The 21,624-nt window shown below is 38.4% G+C and overlaps 1 protein-coding gene across 2 annotated transcripts; it reads right to left on the bottom strand.

The window, feature by feature from the left end:
- Positions 1-8,786: 8,786 nt before the first annotated feature.
- On the bottom strand, positions 8,787-21,618 carry FAM199X (family with sequence similarity 199, X-linked). 2 transcript variants are annotated; one of them, XR_008840519.1, is made up of 7 exons: positions 21,311-21,600; positions 18,362-18,581; positions 16,133-16,282; positions 15,663-15,824; positions 14,314-14,574; positions 11,008-13,485; positions 8,787-10,898 (listed from the first exon to the last, which is right to left on the bottom strand). XR_008840519.1 is itself a non-coding variant. In XM_056491422.1 (6 exons), exons 1-6 carry the CDS (start codon positions 21,496-21,498, stop codon positions 13,315-13,317), a joined length of 1,152 nt encoding a protein of 383 aa, XP_056347397.1. In that variant the 5' UTR covers positions 21,499-21,618; the 3' UTR covers positions 8,787-13,314. The 2 variants fall into 2 exon arrangements, 1 of the variants encoding a protein (XP_056347397.1); XM_056491422.1 differs by having other exon boundaries at positions 8,787-13,485; positions 21,311-21,618.
- Positions 21,619-21,624: the final 6 nt, after the last annotated feature.

The following is a 21,624-nucleotide window of genomic DNA, read 5'->3' as shown; positions in this document are numbered from 1 at the left end:
TGGGGAGATTACATTACTTGCACTTGTCTCTGCCATTTCAAGCAGGATGGCTTAGAGAGAGCTAGGGGAGGATTCTACAGAGATTAAGGAGGACAGAGCACAGGCCTTTTATTTCCATTTCAACATCACCAAGTCCAGACCTTGCTGTAGGTAGGAAAAATCCTCTTGTCAACTTCCACAGCCTTTGCAATAAGGTCTCAAGCTAAGACAACAGTTCATATTCTTCTTTAAGAACCATGCATGCCATACCATGGTTACCAGCAGCAAAGTGCAAATAAACCCAAAGCTAAAATCAACTAAACTGTTGACATTGATTTTAACATGGGTAGAACTCCACCTCAAGGATGTACATTGCAATTATTCAATTTTATTGCCAAGCTCTTCTGACAGGTCTGCTCTGCATTGACACTACACATGGGTCTCCCATTTAGCATTTTGCTTTAAACATTTTTCTATTAACCAGTCACCCCAAACACAGATTAAGGTGGAGGACATGTGCACTCTTAGGTGCACACAGATGCAGCAAGTAGCTAGGAACACCACACAGAAAGGCAAGTTCTTCAGAAGAACACAAATGCTCCTCCTGATCACTGATCAATCAAGTGCAAATTATTCAGCTACACTTCCCACCACACAAATACACTTGCCTGGCATTCAGATGAGCAGGTGGAGTATGGCAGTCAGTGCTCCCACTCAGGGCAGCAGCTCTCTACAGCAGTGACCTTCTTTCTCTACTTCTCCTTTCTTGAGGAGTTTGTCAGGCACTGCAATTAAAAGTCTGTGAGCACTAGTGGAGTTAAAGTAAACAGATGTTTAATCTTTCTGGGAAAATATTTAAGAAGTGTACCCAGATGTATTTACTGAAGATTTCACTAATTCAAATAAATCAAGTTAAAATTACAGACTAGACTGGCTATTGTCAGCTTTCTGAAAACCATTCAATTCAGAAAAGCAAATGGAAATGGTAAGTTCATTTGTCCTTAGCTTTTTGACTGGGAGCAGAGCTGACATTGATGTGGTGAAAGACATTAGTATTTAACTACTTGAAGAAATTCACATTACTACAGTGTCCTTTTAAATTGCTGTACTTATGTTCGCCACATAAGTTGCTATTAGCAACTCTAAAAAACAAAAAAAAACAACACCTCTTATATTACAGTCTTGAACATAGCAAAGGTTTAATTTACTATTATACATTCTTTTGAGCTTTCTTCACTCAATATTTGAAATAGAATTAAAATGTTATCCCCAGAAAATAACTATTTCTTCAAAAGTGTACATATCATTCACTGTAAAAACAGACTTTATAAGCTAATGTAGCTGACAAGTAATCTCCAAGTTTTATATCATAAAGTAAAGCAAGTCCTTGTGAGAATATTGACTTACCCCTGAAACCTGACTTTCCAGCTTTTAAGCTAAATAAAAGCATATTGGTAAAATCCTTAAACTGAAGTGATTTTGATTTCTCTGCAGCATGTGATAATTCCTGTTTGCCCTCCAACACTTTTTTACTTGCATATCACTTTTCCAAATTTATAATACCATAAATTCTAGAGGAGTAAAGTTTAGATGTTATATGTTTAAAGTTGAAGCAAGCCTTTTATCTAGGACAAATCAAACCCTTTGAGAGAATTTGCCTTAAATATTTAAGTAATTATTATCTAGTAATAAGTGAGGCTACCTGATGTTAAAAACAAAATAACTTCTTTAATGTCTGCTTTACTAAATAAAAAATGTGTCTAACATTCAGATTTGATGGGCTGAGTTTTCCATTCAGGTAAACAACATTCCATTGAAATAGCAAACAAAATCCTTGTTCTGAAAACACTCACACTCAGAATTAACAACACAGAGTGACAACATGGCTCAAATTAAAAAAAAAAACCCAACATGCCAGTAGATTCTCATTTACCATACTTTTATACAAGACAATCAAATTAACAACTCAAATGAAGAAAACAGGTCCAATCTAGTATTGGTGTAGTATTAAAGAAGGAGCAAAATTATTAAGTCAGGAAGAATATTGGAAGGTCCTACTTCCCTTTCAACATGTCAGAATCCAGGTTGGCTCCAAGCATTGTGTTTTCCTCTCTAAGAACTGGGCAGTAACACATCTTAGACCTACAGGAATGAACACAGGATCAACTTGCTGCTCTATGCATACTTACATACAAGCATCTAACCTGTTAACACAAGATAAACAAAAGCTTCAGAGAATGGAATTCTTTCACTGACATCATTATGAAATGTCTCTCATTGGCAATTTATATCTAAAAATATAACTAGTCTCAAAATTTCCCTTTATGAAGTTTGCAGCAGCACAGGGTCCCATGTTCCATTAGGCTCCATTATCAATAATATTCTTTTTGGTATTTTAGTCAGGGGACACAGCTCATTAACTATCCAGGGGGAAGGAACAAGACAAGAGTGACAAGAAGAGGAATCTCAATGGCAGAAAATTGTTCACATCAAGTGCATCCAGCAAGTGAGTTTATCAGATTGGAAGATACACTTTCCCCATCAGTGCCAAAACACTTCATTAAAGAAATGTAGTTAAATCTGCCTTCAGGAATGGGCTGAAATACTGCTGAAGTGGGGCTTCAAATTCTCTTCTGTAGAGTTAAAGAGGGACCAAAACTCCTTTTTCTCTTACACTAATACTCTTACTTAGACCACCTCCAAAAATATTTTTTTAAAAATTATAGATGGGCTCAGATTCTTCTCAATTTTTACTTTTTTCTGGCAGTACTGCTCAATTTAATTTTTGTTGTCTGAGCAGAACAGAGCCTAGATTTCCATGCTTTTCTAGTTGCAAAAAATGCTTTCTTCTGGAACAGAGGCTCTAGATTTAGTTCAGTCACTACATTAATTTTTCTAATGCATTCCAGGTCTCTGGAGACAGGTGGTTCAGGATGGAGAGAGATAAATATAGCTGTTTCTCCATGGAGCATTCTGTTGCCTCAGGTTTCCAAATCCAAATTAAGTAGTTAATGATTTATGTATACACTGAGCATTAGCATCTTTGTGCCACGTTAGTCATCAGATCACAAGTGGCTCTAAAGAGGCTTTAGTCAAACAAATGAATATTAGGTTGAATGATTCAGCTCACTTCATGTAAACAGTTCCTGCATGTTCACATCGATCATCATTGAATGGCACAGAGGCAGCAGGCTCAGTTGTAAAGGTGAAGGAAAAAAACCAACACTATCATGGGAGCAGCCCATGGCTCTTCTTTAAATTCAGGTTTTATCATATGGATATGCCCTTCTCCAGATGTCTTATCCAAGCTTGCAAGCATTCACTGTAGGTAGTGTTTTTATTAAAGCATCACCAATGCCATTATGAAATTGCAGGACTGTGTCTCTTCCTTTAAAGATAACTTTCAGCTTCCACAGCCACAAGAAACCCTGAACCTGTAAATACATAATCAGAAACCAGCTATATTTATGCATACCTGCAAGCAAGCAAGGATTAATGACTTCTTTTTTAACCTAATTCCTAGTGCAGAGATTTAACTTGGACTTTTTAGACATTGAGTAGGCAATACAGGGCAGGTGTGAATACTTCACTCTCACCAAAGCTTCTGGTTGTACATTTTGCACTTTAAACCAAAGTTTCCTCTGAGGGTGTTGGGTTGGCTTTTCTCTTTCTCAGTTTCGATATTCAAAATGAATCATTTTATCACCTTCACATTGTCTTCACTGGCAAGACCAGCCCTCAGGAATCTCTGACTCAGGAAGCCAAGGTGGAGGAATGTTGGAAGGAGACTTTCCCTTGGTCAAGAAAGACTGGGTTAGAGAACACCTATGCAAATATGACATCCAGAAGTGCATGAGCCCTGAGCATTTTAGTAATGAGCAGGGTTTACTCTGCAACAAGGAGAGAAAAATTGTCTCAAAAACAGAGTTAACTTGCAAGGATGGCCTTAAAAATTAAAATTCAGAGACAACTTGAATAATACCAATTTTCAAGATTAAATTAGTTTTGTTTTACAGATTCAAGATCATTACTGCAAATGGTTTGGCCTGACCAAGTGGAATAATTAAATTTCAAGGAAGGGAACAGTTATAAAATATTTGTTTGTTTCTTTGTTTGTTTATACTCTGCTTTAGATAAAGTGACATCAGAAGTCCTTTAACAAAAGTACTACTCAGCTGTATTCCCAGTCCCACATTGACAACAAGGCAATTCTCTGAATGTAGAGAAGATAAATTGTGCTAATGCCACTAAGCAAACATGACATTTTTGTTGTACTGTGATCATAGATGAGTCACCAAGTAAAATGATTAATCACAAATCCATGTTACTAGGCTCATTTAGAGATGATTCTCCCTTCACAAAGCAGGTAGAAGCTCTAAATTTATAGGCTAATGCGTTTATTCTAGCTGTAGCAGTCTCATTATTGGTCTTAAGCATCAGTCTGCAGGAAATTTGTGTGCAATTAAGCTAAAGTGATGACCTCCTTATACACATTTTGGCACTTTTTTATCTGACAGTCTGTTGTGCAAATATATAAATGAATTGAAGCATTACATAGAAATTACAGCTAATGCAATACTAAGAAAAACAGACATATCCCCAAACTTTCATACATATGCCAATAAGGCATCTCAACCATAAATTACACTCATTTTATCAGTCTACAAATGGGTTTATCCGTCCACAAATGGGTTTATGCTAAGATTTTAGACTGCTTCATTTTTGCTTGGCTAACATTTGTAACTTCTACAAACAGTTTTATGACCTAAATTGTTTCAGGAGGAAGTACATGCATTTGTGGAGCAACATGTTTATAAGTCAAACACACATTGTGAATACTTTCTATTTGGTAAATAAACTCACCTTATTTAAAAATTAAGCAGAAAAGAATATTCTTTCTAACTTCATAAAGGCTTACTAGCACCATAATGCTTTTTCCCTCACCTTGAATTCAATAAAATTAAATACTTATATAAACTCATGCATTTTTTTAATCTGCCTACTGAACTAGTCAACCTAAATTGTCACTGAAGTGATCATTTCCATCTACCAAGAGTGAAGGGTTGTACCAATTCTAGCATGACAGGCCCTGGTCCCCTGTACTACCCAAGAGGGACTATTCCAAAGCAGAGCTGGCTGAATATCAAACATGATTTAAAGAACATGACATAAATACATGACAATTTGATGAACTTCAATTACTCCCTTTCAGCAGGGAGTAATTAGTTGAATATAATAAATATACTTCTGAGTGTGTGGTAAAAATGACTTAGCACCATCATCACAAGTTTTAGACCTTCCTAACACACAATGTTTCTGCTTTGTTCAGCAGTAACAAAGAGATGGGATACAGAGGTCCCCAAACCAGTCTATGTTCTAGAAGAGCAGGGAGGAGTTGCCACGTAGAACCACCAAGGAGTTGTGAGATCTTAAGCGAAAAATAATTTATAGTAACTGCTAAGCAGCTGACACTGCTCTTGCCAGAAAGTACCAGCCAGGAAGTGAACACACCACTGTGCTCTGGCTTTGGAACAAGATCAAAACCAAAATCTCTGGACATGCACAGACCTGCCCTGCATGAGGAGCATTTATTGCTTAAAGCATATGCCCATCATCACAGTTTTTATTTACTTCCAGTGCCCCTCAAGATCATAACTGCTGCATTGCATTTTTAAATACCTCTGGAATGCAGGAGACATGCAACCTACAAAATGACCTAAACTATGTTTAGATCCTGTCCATACCTGAAAATTCATCAGCTATTAAAATAAACTAATTTCAGCTCTTCCTTTGCTCCTACTAGGCACAACAGGAAGTAAAACAAAACCCTGTGACTAATTACTTATTTCTACACTGAACAAAGAAAGCAAGGACTAAATCAACTTTTAAACAACTAAGAAAGGAAACAAATACCATGAAATAAGAATTACATAAATAAGAAGGATGGTCTATAATGAATTAAAAATATGTTTTCAGCAACTCCTGCAAGGAACTGCCATGTTGTATCACATCTTACTGATTTCAGGAAGTATGGACAGGAACTGGGTGTCAAGAAAAGCAAGATTTGTAGATATAAACAGCTATCTGTCACATTTTAAATCTCTTTACTCTGTGATTATAATTTACAACTTTATTCCCTCCTTTCAATATTATTTGGACACAAATTTTCCCTGGGGGAAATATCCTACAGTTGAAGACTTTAGAATCTGCTACTGTTCTTATGACACAACAGAGGATGGCTCTGCAATCACAAAGAAGTGCTCAAAGCCTTCCTAGTTTTGCACAGAACCATTAAAAGCTTGACTTCCAAGAATGAACCCAAGAAACCAGGGAGAACTCCTCACACATTCTGTGCAGTTATGTTAGTTGTGTTAGTAAGCTTTTTGAAAGGTAGCAATAACCATCAGATAAGCAAAGAGAGAAAAAGAAAGACTACAGAACAGTTCCATTTGAAGAAGTACTTTCCCTTTGCTCTAAAGGAAGCCCAATCCAGAGGTTATTATTTTTTTTAAAAATGAAGCTAGTCAAACTACATCTTTTCTGCACTGCCTCCCAGGGACAGACAGCTATGCACATTATGAGACTCAGCACATTATAAGCAGGCTGCTTGTTTTCTATCATCACCTAATATTTTCAACTGCAAAATTCTCAGCCCCAGTGAGGAAGTCAAAACAGAAATTAGGAAATTTAAACAGCAACGCTGTGCATACATAACATTAAACTGTAGTGTACAGTCACACTAAGCAGGAACAGGCAGGAATTAGCAACCACCATGAACAGAAAAAGCTAACTTTTGCCTTAGTCACTGGATATGTTATAATTGTAAAACTAACCCTTAACAGACAGATCCCTACTTCAAAAACAGCATAAGAGGAGAAGCAAATCCCCATAACATCTTGTAATAGGACGTAAGAGAATAAAGAAAAGCATTTGTAGCAAAGCGACGTTGGTAGGCAAAGTTTAAACTCCAGTAAATGACCACAGTGCTCCCCCTGCTGACAAGAGATGGGCCGAGGAACCTGCCGTGAGAATCAGCACAGCGCTGTCACACTCCAGCATCAGCTGCTGCAATAAATCCTCCTCTTTCGAGAAACTGTGTAGCAATACTGCAGGCCTTCCACTGAAGTAGGATCAGAAAGGCTCTAACGCCATGATGAACTATCATGCTTCAGGAATTTGTTCTACATTATCAGAAATAAGTTCTTACAGCAGTTATGCTGCCAGGTGTAAGTCACTGCAGCATGGAGAAAAAGCATGGAATGAGATTTCAGAACAGAAATGTGGATTTGGATTTAAATTTAAATTTTATTTCAGCACTAGAGAAACAATTTACAATGGATGAATGTTCTAGAAGGAGATAAAAAAATGTTTTCTACCCTTTAGGATACAAGATCTCTAGGAACACATATAAAGGATCTCAGGAAACCAAACTGTAACTAGTTTTGTACTGGGAAATGTTTGGATGAAGAGTACAGTTTAGGCTCATATAGTAAGAGTGGGTTGAGGACAGCAAGCCCATAGCCAATGACACCTTTCCCTGTCAATTAAGTAAAGCAAGCTTATCAATTAGTTTTGCCAGTGTGGAAATCTTCATTCAGCTTGTGCCTCAATAATGTTTGGCCATCAAATCAGACTCTCAATGCAATGAAACTGGCTACACTTGAGAGAGAAATGAAGAAATGCTTAAGGATGGCTCATAAGAGAATCATAACCTCGTTGGCTGTGCCCATGTAACCCTGGTGACAGGCAGCTGTTGGTCAGCAGATCAGACTCACACGTGCAGCCAATACCTTGATAATGAACTGCTGCGACAGGACAGACTGGGAAAGTTCCTGGGAACCAGAAATGGAAGCATCAGCTTCCCTGCAGCTTCTGGGTGCTATCCAAGGAAATGTCAGCCCTTACAAGTGAACATCCCAATGGGTCAAGGTCCTTGGAAACATTTCAATTTGGTTTTCGTTGCAAAACATTCCACACTGTCACTCACCTTTGGGTGAAAACAGAAAAAACACTGAGCAGGCTGCTCAGGTGAAGGCATAGCACCACAAAAGCAAGACCTTCCACAGTTGTGTTCACAAGAATAAAAGATCTCTCAGTTTGACAAGACTTGCTGTGTCTTGTCAATATGCAGCGTTTTTCACCTTGTCTTTCTCCATCCCTTGACACCTACAGAAACTGGGATAGCAACACTTGGTCAGTTTTAACTTCTCTCAGTGCTTGATGAGAATAAACTCCCAGAAATATTTGATGAGCCAAGACAAAAAAGGCTGTTTTAGATCCATGAGATGCTACAGGAAACTTTCTGCATGCTGAGGAACACATCCCTATGCCAGCTATCCTCTTCTCAGGTTTTCAGGATTTTTATTGGATTCCAAGGGGAAAAAAGAGGTTTTGCTACATTACACTTCAAACTTCAGTACTGCAGAAGGCAAATTTTGTTCAGGGAGACAGCTTATACAAGCTGGCAAGTGTCCTCACTCTTGCCTATTCAAAGACTGTCGTGTCCTTGCTGGTGCTAAGCATATGTATAAAAAATACCTCTGGCACAGCAATCAAAACAAAGGACAGACAGCTTTAAGTACATGACCTTGGGTTATACAATTCACAACAATTAATTGCTTCCCTGTGAAACAATTCTTGTCAGATTTTGTGGTTAACAAACTGCTTTTGCTAAGGGGGAAGTTAGCTTTCTGCCATGCAGTTAAGATGTGCCACTTTATTTGTATTTTCTGCCTGAAGAGTGACTCCACAGGTCCTGTATACAAATCCTCCTGCTCTGAAGAAGATACCACATCATTTCAGAAGAATATCTTTGCTATATCATTAATTTTAATTCCAACCTGTACTTCAATATGCACACAACTATTTTCAAATACAATGAAAACTTGAATTCAACAGCATCAGAGTTTTCAGTATATCATTCACAACTTCAGAAAAATCTCTATAAACATTGTGTAGATACAGAATGTACAGAGAATGGTTTTCTATACAAAAGTGCATTTTAGCAATACAATTAGCAGAGAACCTGGGGAAAAAACCCCTTCAATTTAAGCAATACTATATACTCTAATCTATATCTTCATTTCTCCCCCGACGAAAAGAAAAAAAAAACAAAAAAACACCTTCCCCTTGCTTTGGTTATTAACTATATTCAAGGCTTCAATATTACAGTAATTTTTTTTTACACTGAAGAATTTATTTGTCATTTGGAAATGTTTTAAAGTTAGCCAGATGAGAGAGAATGCAAATATGATTCATCAGAGTTAACAGTCAAAAGAGACAAACTTTGAATATTACTTAGATTTGCCCTTGATAGATTAATAAATGAATCTTTGCAGTCCTTAAATGGACAACTGTTGATTTTTCTGTGCCCAAGAATTGCAAGATCAGTAAGCTTAAGAACATTAAACCAATAAATCTAACAACATTTGCCATGAAAATCTGGCTTATATTAATGAACTTTAAAAGCTCCCAAAACAGTCAAGTTTATTAATATTTATAGACCAATGCATCAACAGATTTCAAAGCTGAAAAGTGTAAGGAGAAAAGAAATGGCTTCAGGCCATTCAGCATAGATGAACAGTAAATATTGCCATTTTTATCTTTCTCTGTTGTATATGCACCCTGATGTAAATGCATGTAAGTAAGTTCAAGCAGGTTGGTTGGTTTGTTTTCTCCCCAGAGAATGATCTTCACAGGTTTCAAACCACAATAAGAGAACTAAAATTTGAGCCCAGGGAGGTCTTGCAAAGACTTCCCCTGCTCTTCCCAGTAAGCATCCCATGCAGAGCACATTGTAACCATCTTTTTATCAGCTTCCCAGATTTAAAAAAAAAATAGGTATTTTAACAAATTATGACATTTGATACACAGAAATCAGCCAAGTTTGTGAGGCAACTTTCTTCCTCATATTTAAAATCATATTAGAAAATAATGCTCCCTCTTTTTTACAGATCTATTGCAATCAGACTTTCAGTGCTCCTTCTAAGCCTTTTTACAGAAAAAGTTACTATGGAAGCAAACTGTTATAGTTACAGGTGTAAATTGATTGTATTCACATTGCATTGGGTAAAAAGTTCCCACAGACACAGTTTCAGTACCATGAAGCCATATAACTATGAGCTTTTTCCTGTGTCTCTGTGTTGCTTTTAAGCTTGACATTTTTTCTCAATTAATAAAAAGCAGGGATTTGATTTATTTTTTTAAGAAAAAAAAACACAATAAGGATGCATTATTTTAGCAGTCTGTTACTCTTCTTCATCAGAACCCAGTAGTTACACCTGTAGCCACAATGGCCAAAACTTAAATCAGCAAGACCAGATTCCACTGACATTCCAACTGTTTGACTAATACCACAGGCATTTCACAGAAATTCATAGATTTAGATTGGAAAAGTCCTTTTAAGATCATCAACTCCAGCTCTAAATCTAACACCTCCAAGCCCACCACTAAACCGTGCCTAAGTGCTGCATTTACACGTCTCTTAAAACTGCCACAGATGGGGTCTTCCTGAGTAAGCACTGAGTGTGCTGCAGGGAAAAACATGAATCTGACAAAAAACCTCCCCCCACCACAAAATGAGTACGTCACTGGGACTACAAAGGATGAGAAAGCAAAAGTTAAAAAAAAACCCAAATATGTAGAAGCATGTGGGAACTCTTGAATCCCACAGTCACTTCAGGCCGGATTTTCTGAGCTCAGGAAAAGACATTATATCTCAGTACTTGGCAAAGAACATTCAAGGTAAGCAAGATGTTATTCTGCATTCTTACCAGAACATTCAGAGTTTTGTATTCTTTGTATTCTTATGAGCATCCTGGATCTATGAGACCACAGAGATATAAATTATTAGCATGGAATCCCTGGAAATCCACTCTCTTCTATCATTTTAACTGTCATACACATGACTGAAGTACCTGCTGGAGACAACACAGCACAATCAGCTATTCTGGCACCCAGGACCTTTTTGTCCAATGTAACAGATGAGCAACTGGACCCATCTAATCACTTAGAATAATTTATACTTACATGCTTACACTATGATGGAAATACTATCCTCCCTCACTTCATGATCTCTGGAAGCTAGTAGACAGGTGACCAGAATGAAATGTACCTCATCAAAATGATGGGGTCTTCTCTCAACAAAACCCTGAGGCATTTTAAACTCTGAATAACTGCTGAAACAGAATAAAGTAACACACTTTCATGCTCCACCACACTGAGATATTGCACCTTTCTTACAATTCACTTCAAAGTTTCAATTCTCTACAGTAAAAAGTGTGCATTTTTCTTCAGAAAAAAAATTCAATCACATTTCAAAGTCACTGCAGAAAATAAAAGTTGTACTGAACTGTGAGAGTGTACACATGGTGAAGTATTTAATGATGAATTAATCTATTACCATGGAAGTTTTTACAACCGCAGCTTGAAATTAGCCAAATTGATAGAAATTCAATTTTATCTTCCATACAAGCTATTTAAAAGAAGCTCCAGATCTAAGTCAATATAAATTCTCAGTAAAGTGTAGAGTGTTAAGAAGTTTTCAGTATTGATTATACAGGAGGGAGGCATCAACCAGCAACAGCACAGTACAAGCAAATACTGACAGGTCACAGACACTCGTGGTTAGTGGACAAATAGCTGGACATATGGGATAGCTAATTTGAGCTTAAAATGGCATTACCTGGATTTTAGTAAGTCAATGGTCAAGCCTGGGGACCTGCTGTAGAGCAGCAATAAGTTCAAACATATTAGTTTGACTATGGATCTCATTTATTTCTTACCAAAACCCTTTCAGAGGTTATTGCTCAGATATTTTACCGGTCAGTTTATTTTGAGGCTAAAAGGAATGCCACTTCTGAAAGAAAAATACTTCAGCTGTCAGGGCTAATAAGTCTGTGCAGTACATGGAACATTAAGGTCAGTAGTCCTAAAGCTGATCATGCATTCTCCAGGACTGGGCTATATCCTGCAATTACAGACACCTGTGGCCACACTAAACTGTCAAACTCCTTAATTCAGGAGCAAAATTAATGTAATGAAGCATCAACCTAATAAAAAATTATTTTCTAAATTCAGAACTCAAAAATACTTTTATAAATTTTTTAATTTCACATCAAAATTTAGAAACTACCATTTTCATCTCAGCCACGGGGGAGAATGAGCTCTATAAAAGTAGTTCCAAGACAAAGACTAAAATCAGCTCAAAGATTGTCAGAATTAAGAAAAAGGTTGAAACTACTACTACTTCCCTACCTGAAAGCCACAATTTTATATAATTTTCTTATAATGAGAAATTTCAAAAGCTGATAGACAAAAAATTCTGATTCTGATACGTGTCATCGTGTAACAACCCACACAGAAGACAACCTCAGCTAAACATACAATTAAAAAAGTACAGCTGCATTAATTAAGTTCTCCTGTCAACAATATGAAACTATTTAGATATGCTTCTGGGGAAGAAAACCACTGAAGTTGTGTGCCACTTGTTTCCACTTCTGTTTCCAGTAGTGTTTTTAAATATTTTACGTAGTGTCCTAGAAAACTTAATTGAAGGTTAATGTATTTTCAATGCATAAATGTGTTCTTACTGGAATTTTTTTCACAGAAATACTAGGGATGTACTGGTGATCCATAAGTAATGATCGTAAGATACTGAGCAGCAAAATAACCTTCTGAAGACTAAGCCTGCAATTATTTTGACAGGGTTTTTAAAAATTTTAGTTGGTTCCTAAGAACTACATTATTAGGTAGCATTTGTATTACAGATTCTCTGCATTAGATGTCTTGCTTTTTGTTTTCTGTGTAGTTTTGAGTTAAATCACAACTTTTAGAAAAATATCAACAGTACTTTGATTTTGTACAAACCAAGAGCAAGGCTGAAGAAAGCCCCATGGAGCATAAGATTTTTCCTCATGCTAAACAATCTTCCTAATAATGGGAAAGGAAGACAGAAAAAGTCAAGTGTAATACTAACTCTAAGTTGGAAAAAAACCTTAAAAAGCTGAAGCATAGTAATGCATGCTTTGTGTCATCCAAAAGCACCTCTAGACTTATGTGCAAGTAAGGTAGCATGTTAGCCAAGTTCGAATTTCCTTAAAATCATATCTATTCAGCAGCTTTTTAGAAGATAGGTAAGTTTGTGATTTCTTTGTTGCAAAATTAGTCTCAAAAAGCTGAAGTCACTCAATACTTAGACCTTCTTAGCAAAATTACACTTGAGAAAAGATCTGGTTTGTATTGTTAATACTAATCAAAATTTGGTCAAGAAATATATGTAAACAATAAGGATAATACATTTAAGGCTTAGAAAGAACACTGATAAATTCACCCCTGTCACATTAAAACATCCACATCTCCTTCATGGTCCTCCTCAGTCACTTTTAAAGACAGCACTTCTTCATTAAGAAATAATCCACTCAGTCTTTCCTTACGAGCTTGTCTTTGTTCTTTCAGCTGTCTCTTCCGTAAGGCCTTTTGCTGGAGTTTCCGTTGCTTGGAACGTTTCTGCCAAAATACAAAAGAGGCAAAACATAAGATTTTGCTCTGTAAATTAGAAAAAACATCTCTAAAGCTGGCAAATATAAATTAACCACTAAAATAACATCTGCTCTGAAAACTAACAAATATGAATTCTCAGAGGTGGTGTAAACATTCATCCAAAATCATACTTAATATTACAATATCAAGACCATTTACCACAACTGAATTATGAGGGACATTACCATGTGATGTTGCATAGTCAAGTCTTTGATTGGAGGAATCTTTATTGCTGGAGAAATGCTACAGTCTTACATAAACAAACCCAAGATGCCGAAGAGCAAGAAAGAACTGCTCCTCTCCTTCACACTTGAAATTAAAATTATGGGGACAGGAGTGCCACAGTGCTACTTTAAATGCAATATGCTTCAGAGGGACCTTCTCAGCAAGGAATCTCATGAGACATGCTCAAAGAATAAAGAAGATTCAAAAAGCCTGATGAAACTTCTAGTTGAGAAAAAAACCAAAAACAATCAAAAGTGTCTCTACTGTCCAGAAACAATGCTTGGATTAGGGTGATCATTCTTAAACAATTTTTTTCTTAAATTAGATGCATAAACCCTTATTCAAGCCCAGTCAACTTATCCTAAACAAAAGGAATTAGAATATCTACTACATACAAACATCACGCTTTCAGTTAGAAGTGATGGGAAGAGCACAAGTTTAAACTCCTTTTGATCACTGGTTCAGTTAGAGAACTCCTTCAGGACAAACATCCCAGGTAAGATCCCACGAGCAAGCTTCAAGAGTTAAGACAGCTTAATTAATACAGATACACATAACTAGAAACTTTACTTTTGAATCCCGGATTCTTTCTGCAGCACTTGTGGACAAATTGCTGTCGCTGTGCGCTCGACTCATGTTGGCACTGGAGTTTGAAGTGGAGTTGGCAATGCTGGAGCCGCTGCTGCTCGCTGAGCTGACCATGCTGGCACTGCTGCTGCTGGCACTGGCACCACTCACACCACTGGTACTCGCACAGCTGTAGCTGCTCCTCTTCCAGCTCTCCCTCGCAGACCGCTGGCGAGGTCCATGTTCCTTGATATAGTTCCTCACCTTTAGAACAGAGGCAGCAAAATTACTATAGCTTGATAAATGCTGCACTGAGATACCCCTTTTCATGGAAAAACCAAAATCCGCCTATTAATAATGATGAAGTTATTGGGTCAGCTCAGTTAAGCTTTTAAAACATTTTCCTGTGGCTGCTTAAATCCCAAGCAATCTGGAGTCTCCCAGAAATTTAACTAAGTTAACATTTGTGAAAATTTACTATGGAAGGAAGAAAAATAAGTAGCAAGGGTCAGGTTTGTGACTACGTAACAATACGATATTCTTTTAACAACAAACGAAAATATCACAAGTTTAACTGAACAAAGTTGTTTACTTAATGCATCAAACCCCTTTATTTTGCTAGATATACTCAAACAAAAGCGGGTGCAAATAAAGAAGCACTTTTCTACTTTAATATGACACTTACAAAATGCTTGAAATATAAAATGGACCAAGCCATAAAAGCAGTGAAGTTTTCCATTTTCAACTTTATCTTCATCATTATCAGTGCAACACTGAGGAATTCAGCTTGTTTGGACACTGCATCTCTTCCCACCAATGCATCTCAATAAATCAATGACTGAGAAGACAGTGGGATGTATCTCCCGTATTAGCCAGAGACCCTTCTTGGTTATAATTTGAATCTTGTCACATCTTTAAAATGTATTATTCTCTATCCCTTTCTACATGAAATTTATGGTCTTCCCCACTGAATTCCAACCTTTTTGAGTTTTAAATGCTAGTTTTCATTCAGTGAGCAAATGAAGACTCTCAGCTAGCTGATGGTCATGAAGTGGAGTACAGCACCATAAGCAGCACCAGGTCCACAACATAACTCATTACACACTCACCAGCTCTGGCTTAACACATAGTGAGAACATATAAACAGTCTTCTTTTATGTCAAGGTTTAAAACATACAAATATGCTTTTGAACTCTATTTTCCGTCACTGACAGCATTGTGCTCTAGTGTCTCTCTCTACTAATCTAATGATTATGCATAAAAATTAATCACAATTTTTGCAATTGATAAGATTTTGCAAGATATAATCAGATGCTGAAACCTTAAAGTCAAATGTACAAACCTTAACTCACCTGTTTCAGTTTTTCATCTGTGAGACAGTTCAATTCAATAATGAATTCACTATCTGTAGGTGAGATCTGTGCAGTAGGATCAATAATTTTAATAATATCAAGTTGCTCTCGGAGACCCATCTCTGTACTGACTTTGCGACTCAAATATTCAATATATTCAACCTAGGACCCAAAAAAAAGCAAGTCATTTTGAAGTACTGTTAATTCTAAAAGAAAGACAGAAAAAAGGAAGAACTGACAGAATAAAACATGCACAAGTATCATGGTTCTAGCCTTGACTATCCTTAAAAACTTAGGGTCAAAACTTGAGTAGGCATTAAACTGTCTCCTATAGATCCAAGGCACAAGGTTGAGTTTTAAGAATCAAAGAGTACTGCACTTTACACCTACAGCAAACAAGATGGCTTCTAAGTCGTGTCTTTTAATTAGAAGTTCTGTACATTGCAATTCTCATATAGGAAGAAAGTCACCTGTTCATCATTTGTCATTGCACTCCATGGAAGTTCATCAAGATTACGATGCTTGTTTTTCTTTTTGGGAAGCAGACAGGGAGAGCTTGGAATACTTGGTATAACATCAGAAAGCACATCACTCCCACTTGTAATGTCGCTGCCAGGCAACTTGTAGCATGCAGAAGGAAGAACAAAGCTTTAGAATACAGTAGGCAGATTATAAATCATTCTAACCCCATTAACATTCAAAACATACCATCAAATTAGCAAAGCACTGATTATCTCTGTACTTTAACAAACTCTTTATAATTACTCATAAACCTGCAATACTTCCTTGAACCTTCCCAGAAACAACAAGTGCAGCAAACTCAATTCACACTGTTCTGTACTTATCAATCCTCTTTTTAAGAATTTGTGTTTAAGAAAAACAGCAGTTTGAAGTCACATTTCAACTATTTCCCCTCTCCATCAGTGGAAATCATCCATTGCAATCCAAAACTAAATCTAAACTTCCCATTTTGGAGCATAAGTCTAGTTTAAAGAAGATAATTCTACAGTAGGCCTGTAATTACTAACAAACTCCGTAATTACACAAGACAATTCAATTAAAATCACTGTCATTTGCCTGGAAGCAACTGAGAACTTCAGCTAGTTTAATTTATACACCTGATATGTGATTTCTGAATGCACTTCCAGTTAAAGTGGGAGAGTTGGATTACTTATGCTCAGATTCTGCCAGATAACACCACATAAAGGGCTACAAAAAGCTTTTCCAAAATCCTACAAATCCAATCAAGCCATTCTCTTAAGAAAAGGTTGTTTTAAAAGAGTAATAAAAAAGCTAGTTACCATTCAAACATACTGTCAGCAAGCTAAGGCATAAGAAATTGGTTCTTTTCAAAACAATTGACAAATTTATCAGGCAATTGAAATTTCACAACTCAGTGAAGCTCTGAATCTTTGGGATCGAGCCTGAGCTGTTCCTACAGGCTGCATTATACCCACACACTTGTAACTTCAGTGATAAAACACATTCAGACCAGCAGCTGGACTAAACCAGCCAGAAATTCAAAGCTGATCTCAGTACATGTCTCAAGTTCCCTTGCATCTTCTGGAACAGGATTGGAGCTTTCTTGAAATCAGTTTTCATTTCTTGTACTCTACATTTCTCTACATGCTCTAAGCTTTATGATAAAATTTGAAGTATTCCCCAATAAATTCTGAAGCCCTATGTCGCCTATTTCAAAGTTATGTATACGTTCAGAGTTGATTTAAGTCTTTAATATAAAAGGTCCGTTTAGGTCTATAATATATTAAAAATGCATATCACTGATATGTTCACATTCTGAACAGGGAAGACTAACTAGAAATACCCAACGAGAACTGCATCCAGCCCAGTCTAGGGAAAAGGATGTGATTCATCTTCCCATTCTGGTGAGACAAAATCAGCTCTGTACTCATACTGGCACAGAAAAAAACATAGGACAGAAATAAGCTATGCCAAGAGTTTGTACACTTTACCTAGAAAGTTCAGTAGGACCAGATATCTATAACCAGATTTCATTAGCATGGCAGATCCTCAGTGATAAGGGTCTCAGCTCATGGCTACAAGAAACACACTGGTCCCCAAAACCAACCGACCATAATAAGTAAGCATCCTTCTTTGGAGAGCTGACTCTCTCCTCCTGATTAAGGAGGTTGGAATAAAATGAAACAAAACATTTTTTTCTATTGTTCAAATTCAGATTTGTGCTCCTATGTTCAAAAGTTACAAAGAAACAAGTGCTGAGGTCACTTGGTTTGTTCAGAAGAAGAGGAGACTGCGGGGAGACTTCATAGCTGTCTACAGCTTCCTCAATAGGGGAAGAGGAGGGGGAGGAGCTGATCTCTCCTCTCTGGAGGAGACAACGACACAAGGGAACAGCAGGATGCCAGGTCAGGGGAAGTTAAGGTTAGGTATCAGGAAAAGGTTCTACCCCCAGAGGCTGGTCAGGAACTGGAACAGGCTCCCCAGGGCAGTGGTCACAGCACCAAGCCTGACAGAGATCAAGGAGTGTTTGGACAATGCTCTCAGACACAGGGTGTAATTCCTGGGCTTGTCCTGCACAGGGCCAGGAGCTGGACTTGAGTGATCCTTGTGGGTCCCTTCCAACTCAGGATATTCTATTCTACTACTTTTCAACTACAGCAAAATCCAGCATGCAATAGTCTACACAAAATTTTACACTTCCAGTGGAACCAGTTTACCTGCCACTCAAACTCACTGTCTGACCAATCCCAGTATGTGCTGATAGAAGAGGACACATCACTGCAGACACTGCCCTCGGGGAACAGATCAAAAGAGGTGAACTCCTGGTCATCCAGCAGAGAGTAGCAATCATCCTGATCCCCCACAGACACCGATGAGAAGAGCTCCTCACTGCACTCCGAGCTGGCCACGCTTGTCCCACAGGATGTCAAGTTCCACCTGCAAAACAGGACAACACAATTAAAGAGCAGCAAACCTTGGCACCACGTGTCCTAAGAAATTCCTTTAAGCCTTGTAAAAATATCTCCACTTTGCTAGTCAGTAATATTATACATAGATTTTATTGAAGTAAGTTATAATTATGTAAATTGAAGTATTATATTTTAAAGTATTTTTTTTAGTGTATGAACAACACCAAAGGGAACCCAGTGTTACAAATATCAAGGCAAAAATCCATATACAGTTAAAATAATTACACCTTTATTTTGATATATTATCAGTTTCTACCCCAGAGCTATGACTCCTGTAGTATGGAAATGGCCCTTTTTTCCTTGTTGGTTGGGTCTTTAAAACACACTGATCTAAAAATAAAATTTTCCATATATTTAAACTTCCACATAAGCTGGAATAAACAGAATTAAGTAATTAATCAATTTGACTTCAGGACAAATAGAACTTAAAAAGAAATTTCAGGTTGATAGTCCCCATAAAATTAAGGCTTAATAAGAAAACACAATATGGACATACTATTCACAACTCTGAATGTCAAAAACATTGGACATGCTATTGGAATAAGACAGTGCAGGATGGGGAAGTGACCTGTACAAAAATGATACAATGCCAAATTCCACCTCATTACAAAGCTAGTTAAAGTTGTTGCTAAAGGAAAGCTATTGAGAACTCAATTTTCACAGAACAGATTTTTTACTCTAATGAGAGTAAGCCAGAATGTAACAAGCTCATGAAATCAGTCTCCATATCTGGACTTATTTTACATATTGGAGAAAAGTAGGTCGAGACAAATATGAGTCAGCACAGCAGTGCAATATGGCCAAAACAATTTTAAAAGGGCTTCTAAAATGCACCACATAAACCCACACAATCAACTTCTGTTCCATCAGCCTGTTCACTTCAGCCTGGCTAACTAAAAAAACACTCTTCTATCCAACTGAGCAATCCTATCACCAGAAAGGCTGGTCCTCAATCTCATTAAGCTGCATACCACGCCAGCTAAATACATTTGTGATGGAGTCACTCCCACATCTACTTGGCCAGATGTGAATTTACCTAATGTTAAAGACATTTCCAAAACTTTCCTTGTAGCAGATTCAGGAGTTCTTGCCCTGCCTCCTTTTCTGCATCCCTTATAGACGTGGAATGCCTTGCTGGCACAGACTCTTGTGGGCAGGTCAATCCACTGGTAATGAGCAGAACAAGATTGTGGTGCCACAGTGCATTACTCAACATGAATATATATTCAGAATCCATGAAATAATGAAGAGAGGAAAGACAGAGTGGACAAAGTTCCCAGATATATCAAAACAAAGGTGAGGTACAGGGGCTTTAGCACCAACGAACTACACAGATACTCCAGGTACAGGCAGTCAGCCTCACCTTCTCATAGCTGGGGGCTGCTGTGCTCCCTGGGATGAACTGGATTAACAACATTGGGGAACTGCATTAAAATTGCTCCTAACTTTAAAAAATAGAAATCCTTACGTGAGCACCATAGATTGTGCTGCACATCTGCACTGGCATAATCAGTGCAAGACAGGGCATGTCCTTTTCCAGAGAAGTCAAACTAGGCTTGTAAAATGAGCAAACCTGAGCAAACACACTTGGGAAGGCAACACAAAGAGAAATGTAGAAAATTAAGTAAATGCAAATTTGGTGACTATCACATATTTATTACAGATATTCTAAGAATATATCTTACTGCTCATGTCTTATGACTTAAGAACTATATTATGAAAGTGTATCATGTTTGATCACGGCTCTTCATGCTGAATCATTTAAGAATGTATAATTAAGAGTTTGCCCTTGTGAATAACACTTTTAGAGTGCACTTTCCATGAATTCATACAATTTCACTCTTCATACTTGTGTCTCAGAAATACTTAAAAACTCATAAAATAATCTAACAAGTCTGGAACAGGAATGTTGGAGACTTGTATGTTGAAGACTGAAATCTCATAGATTATTCTCAAAGAAACCTATTGCTATGTTCAAGCTTAATACTGTGCATTAGCAGAATTAGGTACTTAGGAAACCAGGACTGTGGCTTTGATTTTATCAACACAAATGGAATTTCTTTGCAGAGCTGCATTTGCACTTTTAGAATAGACCTTTTCTACAAATTACAGGCAGAATAAATTGCCCTTAATTAGTAGTGTGGGGTGGAAATGTTTCTGCAGGAGTCAGTGCAGTCACCAAGACGCCTCGCTCTGAATCTCTAAAGGTCTGCCTGGAGTCCATGCGAGGCCTGCCTTTATGCCTTATAAACACACCATTATGTAGCTGCCTACAGCCCTTAAAAATTCAAAATCTCAAAAAATTAAGGAATTCGGAATGAGGCTAGGAGCAACCTGATGCTAGTGGAAGGTCTGCCTGCCCAGGGCAGGGGAGTTGGAGCCATATGACTTTTAGGGTCCCTTCCAACCGAAACCATTCTGTGATTCTATGAAAAAACACATCTTAAAGAACCGACCCAGCTCACACTGTCAACTGTAAGGTGATGCGGCGAAGGCAGCCTAAGGCAAAGGGAAGGGTGACCCGACGGGACGTGCGGCGGACACACGGCCTGCAGCCCGGCTCGGCCGGCTGGTCCCGGCAGCAGCAGCGAGCGATGCGCGGCCCTGTCAGGGCGGCCCCGGCCCGCCGCGACCCCCGCGCCGCCCGCCCCGGCCCCTCAGCACCTCCCGGCCCGGCCGCCCCACGCGCTGGCGGACCTGTTGGAGTGGAAGCGGTGCAGAGGGTCGGTGCGGTGGCATGAGGAGAGCTGGCAGCCGAAATCGCTGACGTCCAGGCAGCCCTCCTCGCTCAGGCTCAAGCTGCCGCCCCGCGGCGGGTGCTGGTGCGAGAGCAGCGGGCACGGCTCCTCGGGGGCCAGGAACTTCTCGTACGGCTCCTCGGTCATGGCGGCGGGCACGGGGGCGGCGGGCGCGCCTCAGGCAGCGGCGGGAGCGCCTCGGGCACACGGCGTCGGCGGCGCCGCCATCAGCGGCCGGTGCCGGGACGCGCCGCGCGGTCCCGCGGCTCCTTC

This window comes from Oenanthe melanoleuca, chromosome 4A (genome assembly GCF_029582105.1).
Source record: "Oenanthe melanoleuca isolate GR-GAL-2019-014 chromosome 4A, OMel1.0, whole genome shotgun sequence".
NCBI lineage: Eukaryota > Metazoa > Chordata > Aves > Passeriformes > Muscicapidae > Oenanthe > Oenanthe melanoleuca.
The sequence above is the reverse complement of the archived record's forward strand: the minus strand, read 5'-3'. Positions and strand labels throughout refer to the sequence as shown.

Excerpts from the sequence above, each read along its gene's own strand:
- FAM199X (XM_056491422.1), bottom strand. The coding sequence starts at position 21,498 with ATGACCGAGGAGCCGTACGAGAAGTTCCTGGCCCCCGAGGAGCCGTGC. Across the intron at positions 18,582-21,310 it reads CACCGCTTCCACTCCAACAG|GTGGAACTTGACATCCTGTG; the intron begins GTCCGCCAGCGC and ends CCTGTTTTGCAG. Across the intron at positions 13,486-14,313 it reads AAAGAATCCGGGATTCAAAA|AAACGTTCCAAGCAACGGAA; the intron begins GTAAAGTTTCTA and ends GTATTTTGGCAG.